Here is a 21121-nt window from a genome sequence, read left to right on the forward strand (position 1 = left end):
TTCTGTCAGGAATTTTTTGGCTAATCTACCCAAAAGCTGTTTTAACAGCTATCGTTGTTGTGTGACCGTGTTTGAGTTGTATTTTGTGGTGAAATTGTCATCAGTTGAAGGGAAAGGATCCCGTTTAAGTTAGAGGGGCCTTGCCCTCGCGCGCGGTTGAAACTTAGTGTGAGTCTTTTTGTGGTATTATAGTTTTGGTCAAGTAATCCCGTTTCTATTAGAGGGGTCTTGTCCTCAGTTACGCTTTTCTTTAAGCAAAATTTTGTTAAAGATTTTTTCTGTGGTAGTGATTGGGTCAACATGTCGAAAGAGCACAGACCATCTGGATTCAAGAAATGCCCTAAATGCAGTTACAAAATGTCCATTACGGACGATCACTCTGTGCGTTTATTGTTTAGGCCCTAAGCATCTTCAGGAGTCATGCAAACAAATTGATTTTAAAAGGGCTTATCACCCCTTCCTTTGAGGAGGCTTTTTCTTCTTCCTCTTCACCTTCTAAGAAGAAGAAATCGTCGTCTCCGACCAGCCTGTCGGAACCGGCTACAAAGAAATCTCGGCAGGCTTCTCCATCGGCTCCACGGACTTCGGAGCCGAGGCGGAACGGTCTGCCTCAATGCCTCCAGCCTCGACTCCTCTGGCTTCGGAGCCGACGGCTAGAGCTTCGAGAGGCGGGACACCTTCATCGGCTCCACTGTCTTCGGAGCCGATGAGAGTTGCCCGCTCAGACTCTTCCTTCGCGCCAAGTCCACTTCGGCTCCGAGGGAAATTGCAATGGTTGTGGAGTCTCCCTCGGCACCGATATTTATCGAGACTATTCGGAGCCGGTCCCCCAGTCCTTGACTCGAACTCGTTCGATCTCTTCTCGGTCTTCGAGAATGTCAGATTCGGACATAGACAGGGTACTTCAAAGGCTGTTTCAGTCTCCAGTCTTCCAAAAGTTGGTTTCTGCTCCATCCCAGTCGGCTCCGGAGCCGGTTGCCCACCCTGTTGACTTGGTTCCTCCTCCAACAGCCTCGGCACCGTTGGAGTCGGTGCTGGTGGAGCCGATGGAGGTTTTCGGGTTGGTTCCGACCCTTACTCCAACCCCGCCCTTCGGGTCGGAGTTCGGTACACGGACCTCCTCTGTCGGCCCCGGGGGTGACGTTTCGGGACCGATGTTTTCGGTACCGAGCCTCCCTCTCGGTGCGTCGGCTGTGGGAGTGCCGTCTACTGTTGTGGCCTTGGGGGTCGGACCTTCCCAGGACTCTGGGGGTCCCGCCTTCAGGGCCATGAGGAGTGCTTTAGCCAGATCTTCTTTGGCCACCTCCACCGTCTCACCGGCACCTTCCCTTGGCACAGAGACTGGTTCCTTTGTAGTCCCCCTGTCTCAAGACAGCGGAGCCCTGGAACCTGAGGCCACCCCCATCGGGGGTTCCCTCCTTCCTGAAGGTCCCTCCGAAGCGTCTTCGGAGGAACCTCCAAGGAAGAGACAGTGCAAGAGGAAGCACGTCTACTCCCCTGACGAGTCTCTCACCTCGGACACCGACCTCGATGATGCGGAGGGGTCCCCCAAGTCATCCTCGGATGATGTCTCCTTTGCGTACATTTTGGAAATCCTGAAGCAACGAGGCGACTGGCAGTCCAAACCCCCTTCCGCTGAGGAGTCGGTATTCCTTAAGGCCTTCGGGGCTCAGCCCTCTGCCTCCTGGGTGTCTCCACCCTTCGATGAGCTTCTGGATTTGATCTCTCGAAGGGCGTGGGAACACCCGGATTCTGTGGAACCGGTGCCAGCTTGCCCCAATAAATTTCTTTCAGCCCCCCCGAAAAGGATTTTCTCTCCAAAGGTGTGGCTGTAGATGCCCTGGTGGTGGCATCTGCTACCCAGCAAGATGTGGCAGAGGCTTCAACGTCCGTCCATCCTCCTAATAAAGAGTCCAGGAGCATGGATCGCACGGAAGCGCACCCTTACTTCAGCAACCTTTACTTTAAGGTCTCTGAATTATCTGACGCACTTCACCAGACTTCAGAGGGATCTGGTCAAGGAACTTTCAGATACCCTCTCTGGTAACTTACCTGAGCAGTTGGCCCAGACGGTTAGCTCTCAGCTGGCTACCCTATCATCGTTATCGAACTCGTCCATGAGACTCATTTCATATGCAGCCGAGGGGGCAAGCAGAGCGGCGGGAACAGGTGTTGCTCTACGGAGACGAGCCTGGCTTCGCCTGTGTCATTTTGCGGAAGCCTTCAAGTCTTCCTTTGCTGACGCTCCCTTTGATGGGTCCTCTCTGTTTGGACCCAAGGTAAAGGACACCTTGACTCACTGTGAACAAGAGGATAAGACTTTGACTGCCGTAGGGGCACGGTTTTCCACTCCCTTCAGGCCTTATCCCAAGGCTAGAAGAGGGGGAAAATGTGGTTCCGTAAATCTCAAAAGCCTTACTCTTCACAGCAGAGCGATCCCCCTTCTAGAGGCAGAGGAGGAGGAAATTTTTCAGGAAGACGCCGTCCCAGAGGCGGCGGAGGCCCCCGCAACACTGGAGACCGCGAGTCCTTTCATGGCTCCTCAACCTTCCAGCATCCCTGAAGGATTGCCCGACTGTGCAACTCCGGAGCCAGTCGGGGGTCATTTTTCAAAGCACCTAAAGGCTTGGGAGAGTATCACTCAGGACCGATGGGTGCTCCGAATCATCGCAGGAGGTTGCACCATCCCCTTATCTCAAACCCCCCCCCCCCTCCATCCCAAAAAATCCCGGACCTGCCACCCAGTCAACGGGATCTGGCAGCCATTGAAATCTCAAAGCTGCTTCAAAAAGGAGTCATCCCACCTGTCCCCGCAGGCCAGACCGGATTAGTGACTTACTCAAGATTCTTTTTGGTGCCAAAAAAGACCGGGGACTTGAGGCCCATTTTGGATCTCAGCAAGCTAAATCGATCAGTGAAGAAGTCCAAGTTCCGGATGGTCACCTTGCAATCCATTCTCCCGCTGCTGGAGAAAGGTGTTTGGATGTGCTCCATAGATCTCAAGGATGCCTATTATCACATCCTGATAGATCAGGCGTCCAGGAGATACTTGCGCTTCAGCCTGGGAGACAGTCCTTTCCAGTTCCGTGCACTGCCCTACCACAGCCCCCAGGGTGTTCACCAAATGTTTGGCAGTGGTAACTGCCACCTCCAGGCGTCTACTCTTGCAAAACCTAGCAGCCACTATATCTGTAGGCAACTCCCTAGGAATCACCTTCAATTGGACAAAGTCCGTGTTGCTGCCATCTCAGCGCATTCGGTTTATCGGAGTAGAGATAGACTCAAAGCAAATGCGGGTCTATCTTCCTACAGAGAGGATAGAAACACTACAATCTCAAGTTCGATCCTTGCTCCTCAAACGTCGAGCCCCAGCCAGGATGGTCCTACAACTGTTAGGTTCCATGTCGGCCACCGTTCTCCTAGTCCCCTTGGCAAGGTTACATATGAGGATTCTCCAGTGGCTCCTGTCAGTCCAGTGGTCTTATCAGGATCTCCCTCTCAGTCACCACATTCTGATCACAGAGACGTGCAAACAGGACCTTCGTTGGTGGCTTCTTTCCTCCAATATGGATCAGGGGCGACCCTTCGTTCCACCACCTCCAGTGGCCACATTGACTACGGACGCCTCCCAGACGGGGTGGGGGGGACATTACCTGGGCAGGTCAGTCCAAGGCAAGTGGCACCCCGACGAGAGTCTCCTCCACATCAACATACTAGAAATGAGGGCGGTGCTTCTATCGCTGCAAGCACTACACAGTTACCTCCCCCAGGGCATGATTGCCATTCAGTCCGACAACATGTCAGTAGTCTGGTACTTGAACAAGCAGGGAGGGACCAAATCCTACCCCCTTTGCAGAGAGGCCATGAGGGTATGGGATTGGGCGATTGCAACCAAACGTTTTCTGGTAGCAACACACATTCCAGGGAGATCCAATGTGATAGCCGACAGACTGAGCAGAACTATTCTTTCTCCTCACGAGTGGTCTCTGAACGACAGAGTGGCAACTCAGATTTTCAGAAGATGAAGAACTCCTTGCTGCGACCTTTTTACAACCCCCCCCCCCCTCAACACGAAATGCCAACAGTTCTTCTCTCTCACCCCAGTTCCGGGGGGGGGGGGGATTCCCAAGGACGCTCTAGTCCAAGCTTGGCCCACCGGCCTGCTATACGCCTTTCCACCGGTTCCCCTTCTTCCCAAGGTGATCCAGAAGGCAATTCGCTTGGAGAGCAAAATGATTTTAGTTGCCCCATACTGGCCTCGTCAAGTCTGGTTTCCCTTTCTTCGGAAATATGCACTGGACGGTCCATGGTTCCTGGACCAAGTTCCGGATCTCTTGACCCATCAGTCGGGACAGCTTCATCAGTCCCTCCACTCGTTGAAGTTAACAGCTTGGCTCCTCCTCTTCCCACCATAGTCAGGAACCATGCTTTGGACCCGGAAGTCATACATATCTTGTCCTCGGCCCACAAAACTTCTACTAAGAAAATGTATAGCAGCAAATGGAAGAGATTTGCTATTTGGGCCCAACTTCGGGGATTAGACCCCATAACAGTCCCGTCAGAGGTTCTGAAGTTTTTAGCTTCTCTGTTCAATCAAGGTTGTTCGGTCTCTACCATCAAAGTTCAATTGGCAGCTATTTCCAATTTTCACGAGAGCATAGAACCACCTTTGATGAGCAACAAGTTGTGTAAAACCTTCATGAAAGGTGCTGGGCTGCTATGGCCCCTGATATCTCATCCCGCTCCACCGTGGGACCTTAATGTGGTGTTAGGTGCGCTGACCTCTTCCCCCTTTGAACCGGCAGCAACTTGTGACTTAAAATTTCTTTCTTGGAAGACTGCTTTATTAGTTGCAATTACATCAGCCAGGAGAGTTTCGGAACTTCAAGCCCTATGTGTCAAGGATAGAGTATCCCTCAGACCGAACCCATCCTTTGTTCCTAAGGTTTGTTCTAGTTTTTGTCTGCAACAATCATTGGAACTTCCAGTTTTCTTCCCGAAGTACTCAAACAGAGCGGAATACATCTTTCACACCTTGGATGTTCACAGGCAATTACGCTTCTATTTGGATAGGACGCACCAAACACGGAAAACAGATCAATTGTTTGTGTCCTTTTCGGACAATAAATTGGGCAAAGCCGTCACGAAAGTCACTATTGCCAAGTGGATCAGAGACTGTATCAGTCATACTTACTTCATTTCTAATAAAGAGCTTACAACTACAGTGAAAGCTCATTCTACCAGGGCTATGGCTACTTCGGCAGCTTTTCATTCCAAGCTTGCCATTAGTGACATTTGTGCTGCGGCTACGTGGCCTTCTCCTCACACATTCATTTCTCATTACAAATTGGACGTGGCATCTCGGGGGCGAGCTTCCTTCGGTTCCACAGTTCTCAGGAGTGTTTTCCAGTGAGCCACCCAGGAATCAGGTGCTAGGGACGCTGTCCCATCAGTACAGAATGTAGGCGAGATAGGATCACATTACATCTTTTAGTTATGTACTTACCATAACTTTAGATGTATGGGATCCATCTCGCCTACATTCCTAATAACCCACCCTCCTTCCCCCTGCCTTGGAGATCAGAAGAGACCGGACTGTTTGAGTTCAGCTGTTTCATCTGAAACACCTGGCAATATTATATTAACAGTCTATGTGTGTGCACATATGTGCGGACAAACAAGATCTGGGGAAGCAGTGGTGGTGCATCCTGGGATGTGGTATAGCTCAGCCAATAAGACTTCGTTCTATAGTATAGCGTGCCGAGTCGGAGCCGAGGATCGGCTCCGAACCCATCAGTACAGAATGTAGGCGAGATGGATCCCATACATCTAAAGTTATGGTAAGTACATAACTAAAAGTTTTATACCCCTGATGACCTGAAATCATGGAAGAAGGGACAGCAACCGACGGAGGACCCAAGACTTTAACCAGGCTGACGGAGGGCAACCTGCCAGCAGAGTACCCAAATGTAATGACTGCAACAGTGAATACACTCGAACATCTACATCTATGGTAAGTGTACACAACTGTACTTTTCCTCCATCCCCCATTTCTTGCTTGTATTTTTTCTTGGTATTGCCAGGGAATAGATATATCCACCCTTTATATATGGTTTCTGTTTGGTGCGTTTCCTAGCATTGTTTTCAGCATTCTTGGCTCCCTTCTAGACTAAAAAGTGTTTTGAAACTTTTCACCCTCCCAACTGTCCTGTTATGGAGTTCTGCTTAAGCCGCTGACAGTTGCAGTGTGTGGAAGGCAACCTTAGCTTTGTGAAGCTGGCTGGTCACAAGTGGTAGGACCCATATAGCTTAGGCTGCTACAACAGTGATATATTAAAACATCTGCTGTTATATTATTTGCTTACACAACTGAACATTTCTTTACAAACACTTGGAGACCCTTAATGGAACACTTTATGCAGTTCTGGAGAGCTCATCTCTGCAGTACTCTAGACAAGACAAAGGCAGTTCAGAGAGAGATAACTGAGTGGTGTAAGGCTCTGCAGCTGAAAATGCATGAAAAGAACATAAGGGAAACAAAAATGTTCTGCAGTGAATAGTTGAAGAGAGTAAGCTAGGTGAGTCAGCTATACTTGTCTGCTTCATATTCTTTTTTTACTGCTAAAGGAATGGATTCCATACAAGTATGATTAGTCTTTTAGTTGCAGTTGTACTGATTTTATGAGGGGCATGTAGTTGCAGTTGTCTGTAATGGGTTGTACTTTAATTGTAGTCCTGTAGATACCTGTTGTATAACCAGAGTCCAAGTACTTTGCTTCAACTTCAGTATCTTTTTATGTAGACTAATTGTTTTACTTTTTTTTTTTTTCATTTTTTTTTTTTTTTGTCATATTAGGTATGATCAAGTGATTGGCGAGGAACTTCTCATGAACTGTACTTTTCTGTTGTGCCGACGTGCTGTTTCTCCAATGGACTTGGTGTCTGTCAATACAGGTTCTGGGCAGCGCATGTTTTCCTTTTTGAGTGTGGCTTGGGGTTTTGTCTCTGATGTGGATATTGAGAGTGAGAAATATCGGCGAATGGGTTCAGCTCGTTTCACCATTGGTACTATGGTGCGTGTGGCATCTCTTCGCACATATCGAGGACGACTTTCCTACCTCCCAGCTGAAGAGGGTGTAGCACACCGTCCTATGTGTAAGAGTGTCACCATTTGTGCAAATGGGTTTAAGAAGTTCCAGCGAAAACCCTTGCAGCGTACCATCTCCGATTTGGGGATTTGTGAAGAGAGGAATGTCTTATTTAAAAGAAACTCTACAATAGAGTCAACAGACAGTGTACTAATGGAGTATTCACCTTCACCTTGCTCTCCAGCTGCACGACACTCCACATGCTTCAACTTTGAACCAATTCCTGAGGGATCATTATGCCTGAACTCCATGCTTCTAAATGGCAGGGTCCCTGCAGTGTACAAGGAAAATGGTTATATCCCTGCTAAGGTTCTTGGCCCCCCAGATGATCTGTTGACCCCTCTTGACCAGCCAGTCCCTAAAAATTGGGTCACGGTTGAAGATGACTTTGTTTTGGTTCTTGCCATTTATCAGACTCATTTGGGTGCTGACCTCTTTGCCGTACCATTTGGTAGCATTAATGATGGACTAATTCATCTTTTCTTTGTAAGGGCAGGCATTTCACGGGCTGCTCTGGTGCGTCTTTTTCTGGCTATGGAGAAGGGTACACATTTTGAGCAAGAATGTCCATACCTCACTTACGTGCCTGTCAGGGCTTTCCGGTTAGAGCCGCTAACACAGAAAGGGATTATTACAGTTGATGGTGAACAAATAGAATATGGCCCTCTTCAGGCACAAATACACCCTGAACTAGCTAACTTGATAACTGGGGTACAGAAAGTCAGACCATTGCTAAAGTAATGAATGGGAAGATTATTAAATTGAGGGAGCAAACAAGTGTTTGTCTTCATGTCATATGCTGTAGCCATTACCCAGACATAATCACTAACACATAATCCACGTTGGCCTTCTGTGAGTAAGATTAATTCATTGGCTTCATCTCCTTTTTTCAGCTGGATATTGTTGATGCAGGAGCCTTCACCCCCCACTCCCTGCATGTTCTGTGAGGGTAATTGGAACAAGGCTTACTGGGGAAAAACTTGCCTTTTTATTCATGAGGTTGGTTTCCCACTAAACTATGCATTTTCTTTAGAGATAGAACAAGGCATTCTGTCAGCTGATTTCGAGCAAACTGTTACCTCTGAAGCTAATGGTAGTTAAGGGACAAGAAAGATGCTTGTTCGCTTGGATGTTTAAAATGTAGGTCATTTGATATAACTTTACAGCTTAACCCTTCCATTGGTTTACTGGGATGAGGTTACAGCAAATCAATTTGAAAATGACTTGTATCTTTGCACTGTACTCTGGATAATTTTTCTTTGTATTGAAGAAAAAAACATGATATAGTAAACACTGTACTGCATATTTTGTTCTTGAGTCAGAAGTTTGAAATTCTCATCAACTTGGTTTAAAATAGTTTGGGAAACACTCTGCAGAACTGGAGTTTACATTCTTTCAGTTGAGAATATGAGCATTCACTGGTGATATCTGTAATATTTTTAATGTATTTGCTGTATCTATTTGGCAGACATGAGGAGTGTTTCAAATGTCTCTGAGACTGCCAGTCAGGTTTATATTTAACTTAAAAAGTAGAGCTTAATTTTGCATATAAAGTTACTTATTTATATGCCACGTCAGAGAAACTGCTACAGATTTGTGCTACTTTCCTTCTTTGGCAGATCTGCTGGGGATGTTGCCAAATAACTACTGAATAGAAAATGGCTGTATTGTAATGCATGTCTACTCTTTCTTTAGGTCAGTGCCCCCAAACTGGCATGTCTGCTGTCAGCAGTCTATATCAGAGGTACCTGTAGGTATGTTAGGCAGCATGGTAGCATGATTAGAAGCATCAGTTTTAAACCTTATTAAAAGATTATGTAGCACTGTTTGCACAGAGCAAACTAGCCTGAATGTTTGAAATGTGGGTGACATTGTGGATTGCTTTGGGTTAACCTTTATCATTGTTAGTTCATTACTCCACAGTGACAGCAGAATATTTAGTCTTCCCTTGTGTAATAGATTTCCAGCATCTGTACTGAAGGCTTAGTTTTTTTTACTGAGACCAGGTTTTTATGGAATTTATTATAAGGGTAAAGTACATGTCCTGCAAAGCCCCATCTATTCCTGATTGAGGTATAGCAAGTTGTGTGTCAGTCTGTCCCATTCAGGAGGGGTGCCATGAGTAAAATGTGCTTACTAGCTATTCCAAACAGATAACCATAGTCATTTAAAACCGAATGATTAGTGCCCCCTTATTATAGGTGCACAGGTATATACTAGGCTAATACCCACCAGGGCCTTTACAATCCTAGGGAGGTATGTATGTTAGGAGAGGTATGTTGGGTTACTAAAAAAGATTCACTCTATCGGGGGGGGGGGCATGTTAGGGAAAGTTTACTGCTGCCTCTGCCTGTAATAGACATGGGGGCCAGCCCAGGAATGAGTTTGATTACCCATCCAATGTTAGGAAATGTTTATTCTCAGCCTCTGTCTACATGAGACATGGGGGCCAACCAGGAAATGAATTTGCGATTTCCCCTCCAGTGGTCAGAGTTGCATTTGAATAGGATTAGGGGTGGACACTGTTTCACATGGATGGCAGGCATATTCCAGAGCATGACAATCCTTTGATTTATGTATTTGTCTCACCAGCATATTCTTGGTGGCCTAATGGTTAAGGTGTTTGCTTTACAAACACAAGGTGCAGGGTTCGAGTCTCACAAGGGATAATTGGCTAAGCTTAAAATGACTCTCAAGGGCAGTTAGCTTAGTACTAATTTATGAACCTAATCTATGAACTTTATATTTTGCAAGCAAAGTTCAAATCCCTGGATCTAGTGTTCCTGGCACTGCTTGTTTTACGGATGTGCAAAAGCTACATCAGAACTGGATCTAAGGATGTTTTATATGCCAAGCTCAGATGGCCTGTCAACATCTTGTAGGACGCCAAGTAGAGAGGCACGGCTCTAAGGGATCTCTATAGGACAGTGTGTTAATATCATGGATTGTGTTGATGAGGAACCTATATATGTGTTCCAAAGTTATTGGCACTAACAAAATGAATTATCATTTAAGCAGGGCAACTAATATCATCACTGCCGTGATTATTAGACTGTTTATTTTTTCTTGGTTTTCATCATAGTTTTTGAACGTATAACTTTGTGTGGTTGACAAAGTGCGGGATAAGTGAAAGTGATAAAAGAAGGGGCCCTCTACTCAACATAATGATAATTGTTTCACTGGGATCACATATGTAATGTAATGTGGATTCCTGGTACTTATATTTTCATTAATATTTTTCCCGGCTGTTGGTGCATTGCTATTTGTCTGAGCAGAACTAGCCACAAGATTTTCAAAAGGGGAGGATAAGTGATTCATAGAGTTGTGTGGTGCCCTTCCATATCACTGTTACAGTATTCTTCACTAAAGAGATCCCCTGCTAAGGGTAGCCCAGTGTCTGGCCAGTATATCAAAATTGTAGGATTTTAATTACATCGTACACCACACGTATGCCCCCCACTCAGTGTAGTGCATAAAGGTGATATACGGTTGTACATACCTTAGAATATCTTTGCCACCAATCCGAATGCCATCTTTGAACATTGGTTTAAACGCTTCTTCGTTTTTGCTCATTAACAAGCAGTTTTCAAATAAGTGCCTCATTGGGATTTTCTTCTTGTCTCTCTTTTTTTTTTTAGTGTTGGTTTGTGAGTTTACATGTCATCCAGAAAGGGAAAATGTCAGTGTGGAAGACAGATTCCCCATAAGGACTGTCGCAAGCAGTGTCTGTTTTGCTTGGGTGCTTCTCACAACCATATTGAGCGCTCAGTTTGTCAAGCATTTGTCTCTTAAGACAGTTCGTTGTCATCCCTCCTCTTTTTGTGTACCTACCTGGAGAGTCAGTGTCTTAAGTTGTTAGTGCATGGTGCTGTGGAGGAATCGTCCCCTCCCAAGGGTCAGCTGTCTGCAAAGAAGAAGACCAAAGAAGTTAGGTCTGATTCGACTGATGTACCATCTCCTCCAGACATCTCTCTCAAGGTTTGTGAAAGCTTGGAGGAGCGTCTTGTTCCAAAGGATTCCTCTGCCGCAACCACATCAGAGGCCAGCATGGATCCCACTTCTCACACATCCTCGGAGGCTCTGCAGACATCCATTGCAGATGTTGAGTGGGAACCTCAGCTAATCATATCTGAGGGACCAAGGGTCATTTTGCAGATTCTTGATCAGGAGGAAATTCACACTACATTGAGTGTTGGCAAAGGTTTGACCCTCCTAACGTCTTTTTAGGGCTGACATCCCTTTAAAGAAGAAGCAGAAAACTAAAGATCCCCAGCGTGAATGGCAGGATTTTACACAGGGGTTATTTAATGAATGCACTCATAGCCTTGAAGCCTCCCAGGGAATTTCTGTCCCTCTTCCCCACTTTGTCATCTACTCTAGTTAAGAGGCCTAGGGAGCAGGACTCTTTGAAGATTTAGAGTCAGGGGAAGAGTCCTCCGCATACTCCTCTGATTCCTTCTCCATTGGACTTTGGTTCTGAGGTAGATTCCATTAGCCTAGATTCTCCCTTTGAAGAACAGTCTTTTGGGGATAATGTCTTTCATGTGATGAAAATTTTTAAATGGGATATTTCTCGGGTTTCTGACAACCAGAAAAGGTATTATGAACTCCTCCAGATGGAGTCCCCCAAGCCCTCTGCTGTTTCTCCGGTCCTGGCTGCCCTGTTGAACACTTTCAGTGGCTTCTCAGGCACCAGATTTCCAGCATTCAGCCCCTAAAAAGCCTGACAAGTTTTGTAAGGTGCCTAATGAATGTGTTTCTTTACAATGCCCCTCTGTTGTGTCGGTCTCTTGACAAACGTAAGCTCTTGCCTTCTACTAAATTGCTTCCTTCTGACAAGGACAGTAGGGCCATGGAACAGCTGGGTGAAATTGTGTATACTGCTGCTACCCTGGCTCTTTGGCTTATTAATTATCAGACCTGTCTGACCATATATGGCTTGGCTGTTCTTTCTCAGGTTGTCTCTACCCTTTATGACTCTTAAGGGGAAGGTTTTTGGCCTGTTGGGCTCCTGTTCCTAAGTGGTTTGCCATTCTGTTAAATGCAGCTGCTGCTTCTTCTAGAGCTGCTGCTTTTGGTTCTGTGTTGAGGCCTTTCTCTTGGCTTCACCTCCAGCCCTTTGCCTGATGCCATTAAGGCTAAATTGTTGGATGCTCCCCTTGATAATAAAAATCTCTCTGTTTTTTTAGCTGCTGAGGGTTTTAAGTCCCTGCAAGACAAGGGCAAGGCTTTGTAGGAATTGAAGCATATTTTTATTTCGCCTATTCCTAAATTTTACAGGAATTATCCCTCTAAGCCTGCTTTTGTTCAGAGATAAGTCTTGCCCTCCTCCCAAAGGTAAGAAAGGTTCTAAACAGGCTGCTCTTACCAAGTCTACTTAGCCTCCTACTACTCCGAAGCCTCAGTTTTACATATAAGCCTGATCCCCTCCTTTCTAATTCAGGTCCCTTTATCTCTTTTTCTTTCCCCGTCCCTTCCCAGTTGGTTAAGGATCACTCAGGATTCTTGGGTTCTATCCACCATCCGTCAGGGATACTTCATGGTGTGGAATTTCGTCCTTTTCTATTCCCCAACCTCCTCAGGAACCCCTGCCTTTCTTTCCGGATGTGCTTCAGGGTCTTTTGTCTCAAGACAGTATCCAAGCAGTTCCCCTTCCCCAGAAAGGGAAGTGGTCTTATTCCAGAATGTTTTTTGGCTCCCAGGAAAGAAGGTACCTGGAGGCCCATTCTGGAACTTTCTCAGCTCAACACCTTTATGAAGATGTCTACCTTTCAAATGCTGTCCCCCCCAGACTGTGTTTCCTCTACTTCCTCAGGCTTTGCTGGTTTCTCTGGATCGTGATGCTTATTTGCACATCCCTTTACTTTCCCATATCAGGAAATTTTTGTTTTTCTTTGTTTTTTTCCTTGGTTCTCTGCTTTGCCCTTTGGCATTTCTACTGCCCCAAGGGTTTTTACCAAATGCCTCGCTCTTATGATTGCTTTTTGCAGGATGAGGGGGATACAAATCATTCTTTACCTGAATGACCTGCACATTCAGGCTTCCTTCCCAGAGACTTTGCTTCAGCACCTTCACTGTGCTATTTTCTTTTTGCAAAGCCTAAGGTTTATGATCAGTTTCAAAAATCTTTCCTGACTCCTTCTCAGGATCATGTTTTTCTTGGTTGCAGGCTCTAGGATTCATGGCTTCCACCATTCCTATGCTACCAGTAGTCAGACTCCATATGAGGATGTTAGTGATGTCTAAAGTCAGTATGGCTCCAACACTGTCATACTTTGGACTTTATAGTCCCTCTTTTTCTATGCCTCAAGCTTCAGTAGTGGATTAATCATCTAACTTGCCAACCCAGGGCTTCTTTTCAGCCCTCATTCCTCTCTTAGGAACTTTTTGGATGCCTCAGACGCGGGCAGGGGTGCTTCTTTCAGCCCTGTCAAGGTTCTGGGTCTTTGGCCCATTCATCAGAGGGCAGACCATGTCAATATCAAGTAGATGAGAGTTCCCCTACTTCCTCTTCTGACCTTTCTTACTTTTTCTTCCAGGCCTCTCAAAATCTTTGCCAACAATACAATACCACAGTGATGTGGTACATCATGCTGGGGGCACTGTCCTACCTTCTGTGCAGGCTTGTTCTTTAGGTTTGGGATCTGGCTCTTCAGGCTGTTTGTATTCCTTCAGAACAAAACATTGTGGCAGTCTCTCTGAGCAGGTCCATAACACAGGCTCACAAGTGGATGCTTCACATTAATGTATTTTTGGACATTGTCCACCAGTGGGGTGGAACTCTGGTAGATCTTTTTGCCTCCCCTCTAAATAGACATCTTTTTTTGGCACCAGAGTTCCAAGTCCTTGGGCACAGAAGGTGGATACCATGTCCTTTTCTTGGCAGAGGATGTTTCTCTATGCTTTCTCTCCCCTTCCACTCATACTGAGGATCCTGCTCAAGATAGAGCAAGACACCCCCAAAATCTTGCAGGTAACTCCCTTTTGGCCAAAGCATTATTAGTTCCCTCTTCTGTAACTAGCCAAGGGCAATCATCACAAGTTGCCTCACAGGGTGGATATACTCACACAAGACAAGAGGTCTGTCATCCATCCTCATGTGTCCAGTCTTTAACCGACACTGTGGGTAATGGGGTTTTGAACCCTTTTAGGCACTTTTTTTTCTGAGGACTTGTTTTGGGTTTTGCAGGAGACCAGGAAATCTTGTGTGTCCAAATAGAAGATGTTCTGTCTGGTGCCTTGCTCATAATCAGGATCCCCCTTTCTGTGGAGATTCCTCTGGTTCTGTCGTATTTGTGTGAATTACTCCATGCTGGGTTGGCATATTGTTCAGTCAAAACATCACCTCTCAGGTATTTCTGCTAGTCTGCCTTTAATTCCTCCTTTCGCCTCTAAGTTTCAGGTCAGACAATTTCTTAAAGGTGTCCTTCATATTCAGCCTCCCAGGAAACCTATTCTTACTTGTTGGGACCTTAATTTTGTTCTTGAAGTATTAACTTATGCTTCTTTTCATCCTGCAGCTTCGGCTTCCTTGCAGCATTGTACATGGAAGACTGTTCTTTTGGTCAGTACTTCAGCTAAGAAGTAATCTGAGCTTCAGGCCCTTATGGCTGTTACTCCTTTTTAGTTTTTCACACTAATCATTCTTTTATACCCAAGGCGGTTAATGAATTGTCTCTATCAGTCTATTCATTTGTCCATGTTTTTTCCTTCTCTGCAGTCTGCAAGAGAGAAGATTCTTCACACTTTGCATTTGCATAGACAGCTCAGGTATTTTAATAAGACTAAGGCCTTCACTAGTCTGAGTAACTTTGTTTCTTTTCATCCTAGATCTCTAGGTCTGGCTGTTTCCAAGTAAACTGTTTCTTTATGGATCTCTTAAGGCCATTTCCTTTTGTTACTCCTTTCATGGGAAAAGCCTTTTTAATTCTGTAAAGGCTCATTCTACCAGGGTTGTGGCTTCCTCTGGTGCTTTTTTCAAAGGTTTGGATACCACTTTCATCCTTGAGGTTGCTACTTGGCCCTTTATCATACCTTTACTAAGCCTTACAAATTGAATGTTTCCAGAGCAAGAACAGTGATCTGGAAGGACATAGTACAGTAGTGCAAAATCTTACCATGATAATAGATGTCCTTCCCTTCACTGTTGCAGTATTTGGTCCCTCCCTTCTTCCCTTTTCTTTTTTTCCTTCTGCATGCTCATGTTCCTCCTCCTCTTTGTGGACTGTTCTTCCTCCCGGCACTATTCAGTTCTGAGGTGTGTACATCCGTACATCACTTTTATGCCCTACGTCGTGAGCGAGGAGCATACACATGTGATGCACTTAAAATGGTAAGGCTTTGGTATACTGACCGGATATTGGGCTCCCCTTGACAGGGAGTCCCTTTAAGGAAGAATACTGCAACAGTGAAGAGAAGGACAGCTACTGTTATGGTAAGGTTTTACACAACTGTATTTTCAGTTTAAGAGGATGCATTATCCATGAAATTATTAGTTCGTGATGACCCGTGAAACTGATTTTTTCTGATTAATAAAAAAAAAAAAAAACAGAAGGTAATTAGATGAATAGACTATAGGTGTGTGTTTTGAGTGTTGATGGCATATAGTAATGTACCACATAGGTTCATAAGATGTAGGTATGGGGTTCAGAAGCCTAGACCAATTTCTCAATTGTCCCAAAGCATGTGTTAAATGACTTTCTCAGTTACACAGTAGGAAAACAGACTGAGGAAATCAAACCCCAGACCACAGGAAGCAGCTCATTAATACCTCGTAGACTTAATCCTGTGCACTAACTGCCAAATCTTTGTGTTACCTGAGGAATATAACACAAAATTTCAAGCACTTCAGAAACATATTTTACCTACACGCACACACACAAACACACACTGTCACTTGCCTTGTATGCTGCCTGCCAGTAATAGTGAAAATGTCCTTTTGTTTAACTTGCAAGCTTAGTTTACTGTAACATGCAAGCCTTGCTTACCTTACTGTTTTATACCTAATCGCATCTGTTGTATAATGCTAGAGACCCTGGGGCACCTCTTTATCCTTTGTCAAATTTTCCAGTTTAACACAATGGCAAGTTCTCATTTAGCCAGTAACTGATAAACTGTAATTAGAAGAACAGTTTTATAGATTCCCAGAAGCTAAAATGTAGTAACAGCTTTTCCTTTTAATCAACTCTGTGCTTGACTAAGGATGCCCAGTGTCCTATCACAAACCAAAATTTCCATACAGGAATTGTGCTGCCATTACTTTGCATGCAAAATAAAAAACAAAATGAAGTTTTACTGCCCATCCTTTGTGCTGTCACATACACTAAACTCGCATATACTTGCCCTGGGGGGAGGGGATGTTCAGTCCCCCCATTGTCTTATAGGGATTCTGTTAGATGCCAGGTCTTAAGTGCTTTCCATTAGAAGTAAGTGAAACCGTCCCATGTTAACTGCAAGTATAGTTTTATTATAATGGTACACAAAAAATGACCACACTCTCTCTGTTTCCTCTCCTGGCAAAAAAAAAATTTGTACATGAAATGGAAGTGCCTACATTCTAAAACAGTTCCTTTTGGGACAGTTCAGATGGTGTACAGGTATATTGCTGTGATTGTAATGAACAGGGTCCTGGGTTCAAGACTTAGAAGAGAGATGGGACACTGACCAGTGCTGTAATATTTCATGCTTGACGTAAGCATTGCATGTTTTATGTTTATCTCTACATATAAAAGTGCCATAGTGGGTCAGTGTAAAATTCTGTTTTACATCTCTGGGATCTAGGGTTCAATTCTGAACTTCAGTCACCCGTGGAGTTTTGCATGTTTCCCTATTTCTACTTAGACTTTTCCTCTTACCTCCCAAAGCATGCTGATTGATTAGTTACACTGAAAAACAAATTACCAGTACTTTATTTACATTTTCCCTTGCCATTGAGAACACAACTGACAGTGTCCAAGAAGAACAGATTCACTTACCCAGGCCATAAATAAAAACAAGACACAGTAGATCATTGACAGATGCTGCTCTGATGAGGATGTTGTACTACTGTCACTGTTGCTACTTGGCATGTAAATCCTGTACATTGAGACAAAAGTCCTAGTGAAGTCTAGTAGTGTAGTACCCCAGTATGGATTTAATTATGTTCTCTGCTGATGAAGGCAACAGTGGATTGATGTTGTCTGTATAGTTCTCATGAAATTCACCATTCATCATACATAGTGGCATATCCCCAGTAGTCACTTTAACAAAGCTGTCCGGATTGTTAATCCACAAGTGAAGTGTATTGTGTATTAAAAAAAAAGAAAAGCTTGTGTTGTCATGATTATCAAGTAACAGTGGTATGCATACTGCTGCTTTGCTGCTCAGTTGATTAATTTCCCATATCCGTCCATTTTAAAATCCCTTTTGCAGCTGTGTTATTAAAAGCAAATCCTCTGACCTTACTGTCTTTCACAGTTTCTGCCTGTTTTTTTCCACATAAAATAATGTGCAGGGGTGTAGACAGAAAATTCCATTTGGTATTCACAGACTATTTTTTGCTGCCCCCAACCTCCATGGCATTAAAAAAAACATTGACCCATCTTTCAAAATATTGTCTTCCCAGTTAATAAATGCACTCGGTCATTTTCAGTGGTTCCCTCTAAAACTGTTAAAGGTATTGGTTTTAGATTAGAAATCCACTCTGTAAGCAAATTATCTGCTGTCTGAAGCATTAGTTTAGATAATCGTAGTCATAATGCAATCTGAAAAAAGATACAACGTTTCTGAGTGATACAAAGAGAAATGTACTCTTTGGAGTACATAGAGTATCCCTGGCTGCACCCTTAAGATGACATGGGAGTAGTTATTCCTCTGACTTAAACGAGAACAAATTTTGAACATTTTAGTCACCCACACACTAAAGTAAATCCTGATCTTGTCTGGGATTTTTCAAGTCAGAGTTGTTAATTAGGCATTTCATTAAATGTTCTTATTTTCATGGCAATTTAACAGTTTCACCACAGGGTTTTCAGCATGGGCTCATCTGTGCCTCACATCAAGCTGTGGAGCTAGCATTACACATTTTTCTCCCGAAGACTTGTACAGTTAGGATGTAAAATATTGCATCTCCATTGCCATCATAGTTCCTGACACAGGATCTTAAAATATACTTATTGAAAATGTTAAGGAAAACATTGTAAACTACCAAGCTGTGACTCTGAATTTAATGTACTTGTGAATGTAAGCAGTATTGTTTTGTTACTTGTTTACAGTATATTTATATCAGATTATTTTAATTGTTCATATTTTAGGTATGTTACTGGCCACCTTCAGATTCAAGACAAAGCATATATTTGTTATCTCAAAAGGATTTTTTTGTGTTTGGTTTTGTGAAGCCACCTTATTTGCCCCATAAGGAATGTTCTTCTGTCTTATTACTGTTTTTGGTTGAATTATTCATGAATTACAGCCACAGTAAGACATCAATGGAGGTGTAAAATGTCATTGACAAGAATATTCACTAAAAAAAAGTTTGCACTAGTTAGAAAATGACTACCAGAAAAAAATAGCCATTTAAATAACAGGAAATGAGAAATCGTCACGCACAATGACAGTGACTGTAGTGACCATCCATCTGTTTAGGGCATTAACTACTTACGTCTTTACCGAAATCTGAACATTGTACACATTACGCAAGCATTACCATTGGATGGGCCAACTTCCATTTCATCATACTGGCTGTGCCGGCTAGTTTAAACTGGTCAGGAGCTTGTACACTACTAACGCCTTGACAGGGTAATAGACATTTTAGGTAAGCCTTTTTGATGGGAGTTATATTTCCAAGGGCAAGTAGATTCTACATTTGTTTGCTTGCCTTATTATAACTGGTTTTCCATCAGCATAGTGCACAGTGATTGTCTTGGGGTAGTTTGTTCAAAATGGGATGTGCGTTTTCATTTTGGATATTTTGTAATGGGGCCACTTTTAGAGGAGACAGCACTCACAGTAGACATTTTTGTCAAATACTCCTAAAGGAAAGCAGAGTTGTCCCATTTGTAAGCAGCTGTGAAGCTCAGAAAGCTGTAGACTACCACTGATTTGGGCAGTAAAAAAGCTTTGCTAAAGCTGGAGGTTTTGTCAGATTTATATCGAGGCTTCAGTCCATTGTAATCTGCTTTGGTAAACTACCCTAAGGGTAAGGGAATAGACAGAGATCCATGTTTGGTCTAGTGACAGACATGTCTTGACCAGCTTTTGAAGTGAGGAAGTCTGTGCATGCTATATTACATAAGGCACAAACTGCCTCCATCTGTATGCCAAGTCAGTAATAAAGATTTTGCCATAAGCTGAGATGAGAGACATGATCCTTAAATTCTCGCAAAATCTCCAGTCGGTCACTTAACAGTCCTAATCACATTTAATAGTTGAATGTACCTTTTCAACAAGACTGGTACAATTGAAGATGCTTGTGATCCATGTGCATGTTGTAAGCAAATAATCTTGCATATCTGAAGGAAGGATTTGCATCCAACTTGTCTTCAGATAAAATGCACACAGCAGGAATGGCACCTGTATTATGTTGTATTGCCACTGCAGGGTGCATGCTTTTTTTCTATTATGTAACAGTTTATGGATAGTTTTCATTGTTTGGGATATGATCAAAATTTTTTTACAGTACTGAAACATTATGTTAATGCTTCTTGAACCAAAGGATGTCATCTTGCATATTTTTCTACTGCCTTTATTGCGAACAGCCTTGTGTAAGAGCATTGTCGCCCTTAATATGCAACACATCACATGTGGTGCTCACACTATTCCATGTTAGCCCTTCTGCCTTAGAGTGCCTTTTAATATGGTTGCAACAATATCTGTTGTAATATTTTCCGGCTGGAAAAGTATGAGTTATATTACCTGTTAGATTCTAATTCTGAGTGGATGTACCTATCGGCCTAGGCCTGTGTTTTTTGAAGATACAAGATGTTTCTTTTAAAGTCTTCCCAAACTGCTCAGTACTTTTGGTGTTAATTCCAGTTTGACTTACTAAGAATTTATTCTGTATGTTGTGAGTTCTGCTCCATTCTACCTGCTTGTTCCTTTTATTGCCTCAATTTTTTTATACATTAAAACAGCATCACTTCTGATAAGGTCTTCATTGGGTGAAGTTGTGCTCTCCACAGTCAATCAGTTGATGTAATATTTATGTATTTTGTTTATTAATTTATTAACCAGATAACTACTGTTGACAAGAGCATCTTTCTGCAATGACTTGAATTGAAAGCTCCAGTGTACTTATGGGAAAAGCACTCTAAAAATGCAGAAAAAATTAATAATAAATAATGCACTGCTAATGCATTAAATTCTCTTAAGTGGTTCTTTTAATTTGTTATACCTCAGATTTGTAATGACGGGAACTGCCATACCGATGTGATTATTTTCTTTTTCTTCAGTGTGCTTTTTCTTCCAGAAAGCAGTTTGTGCCCCTAAAATATGACACAACATGGGGCATCATAAGTGATTTTTAACTCAGTTCTTTTCCAGCAGTGGTGCTTTAAGCCTTTGGCCTTTTAGATGGTGTTATGAAAGCCACATCAGTTCTTTAACAGAATTACTAGGATCTGTGTTTTCTGTGAGTTGGGTTAAGTCTTTCATAGTCTTGTTATTGCTGTGAGCTGTGTTTACTGTAACCTGGATAAAGTCTTTCAAAGTCTGTTTATATATTCAGATGTAGAAATGGTGTAAAAACATTTTTAAGTGTTGAGATCTGTAGTCATTAAAAAAATGCTAGTCTATCTCTCCACTACACTCTTAGTTCCGAAAGTTGTTAACTTTGTTAATTCTTTAGTGGTAATGGTGCTTACTTCATAGAGATGCGGTAAATGACGGCTGCCAATAGTTTATATAATGTCCTTAACTTTGAAGTAGCATGGATATAAAATGGTAATGCTGCACATGCGTAACCTCCCTGCTATCTTCCTGCATAAGGGGGTGTGGCC

At 43.5% G+C, this 21121-nt stretch overlaps 1 protein-coding gene across 1 annotated transcript in view; it reads left to right on the forward strand.

Annotated features, from left to right (window-relative positions):
• SPHK2 (sphingosine kinase 2) overlaps positions 1-20490 on the forward strand; it is a 602609-nt gene extending 582119 nt beyond the window's left edge. Inside the window, exon 6 of the mRNA XM_044081371.1 lies at positions 6857-20490. Within this exon, the coding sequence (XP_043937306.1) occupies positions 6857-7889 (1033 nt within the window). The 3' untranslated portion in view covers positions 7890-20490. The remainder of the gene's footprint in view (positions 1-6856) is intronic.
• The last annotated feature ends 631 nt before the right edge of the window (positions 20491-21121 follow it).

Source organism: Protopterus annectens, chromosome 1.part1 (assembly GCF_019279795.1).
Source record: "Protopterus annectens isolate FY-2018-M chromosome 1.part1, PAN1.0, whole genome shotgun sequence".
NCBI classification, from domain to species: Eukaryota; Metazoa; Chordata; order Ceratodontiformes; family Protopteridae; genus Protopterus; species Protopterus annectens.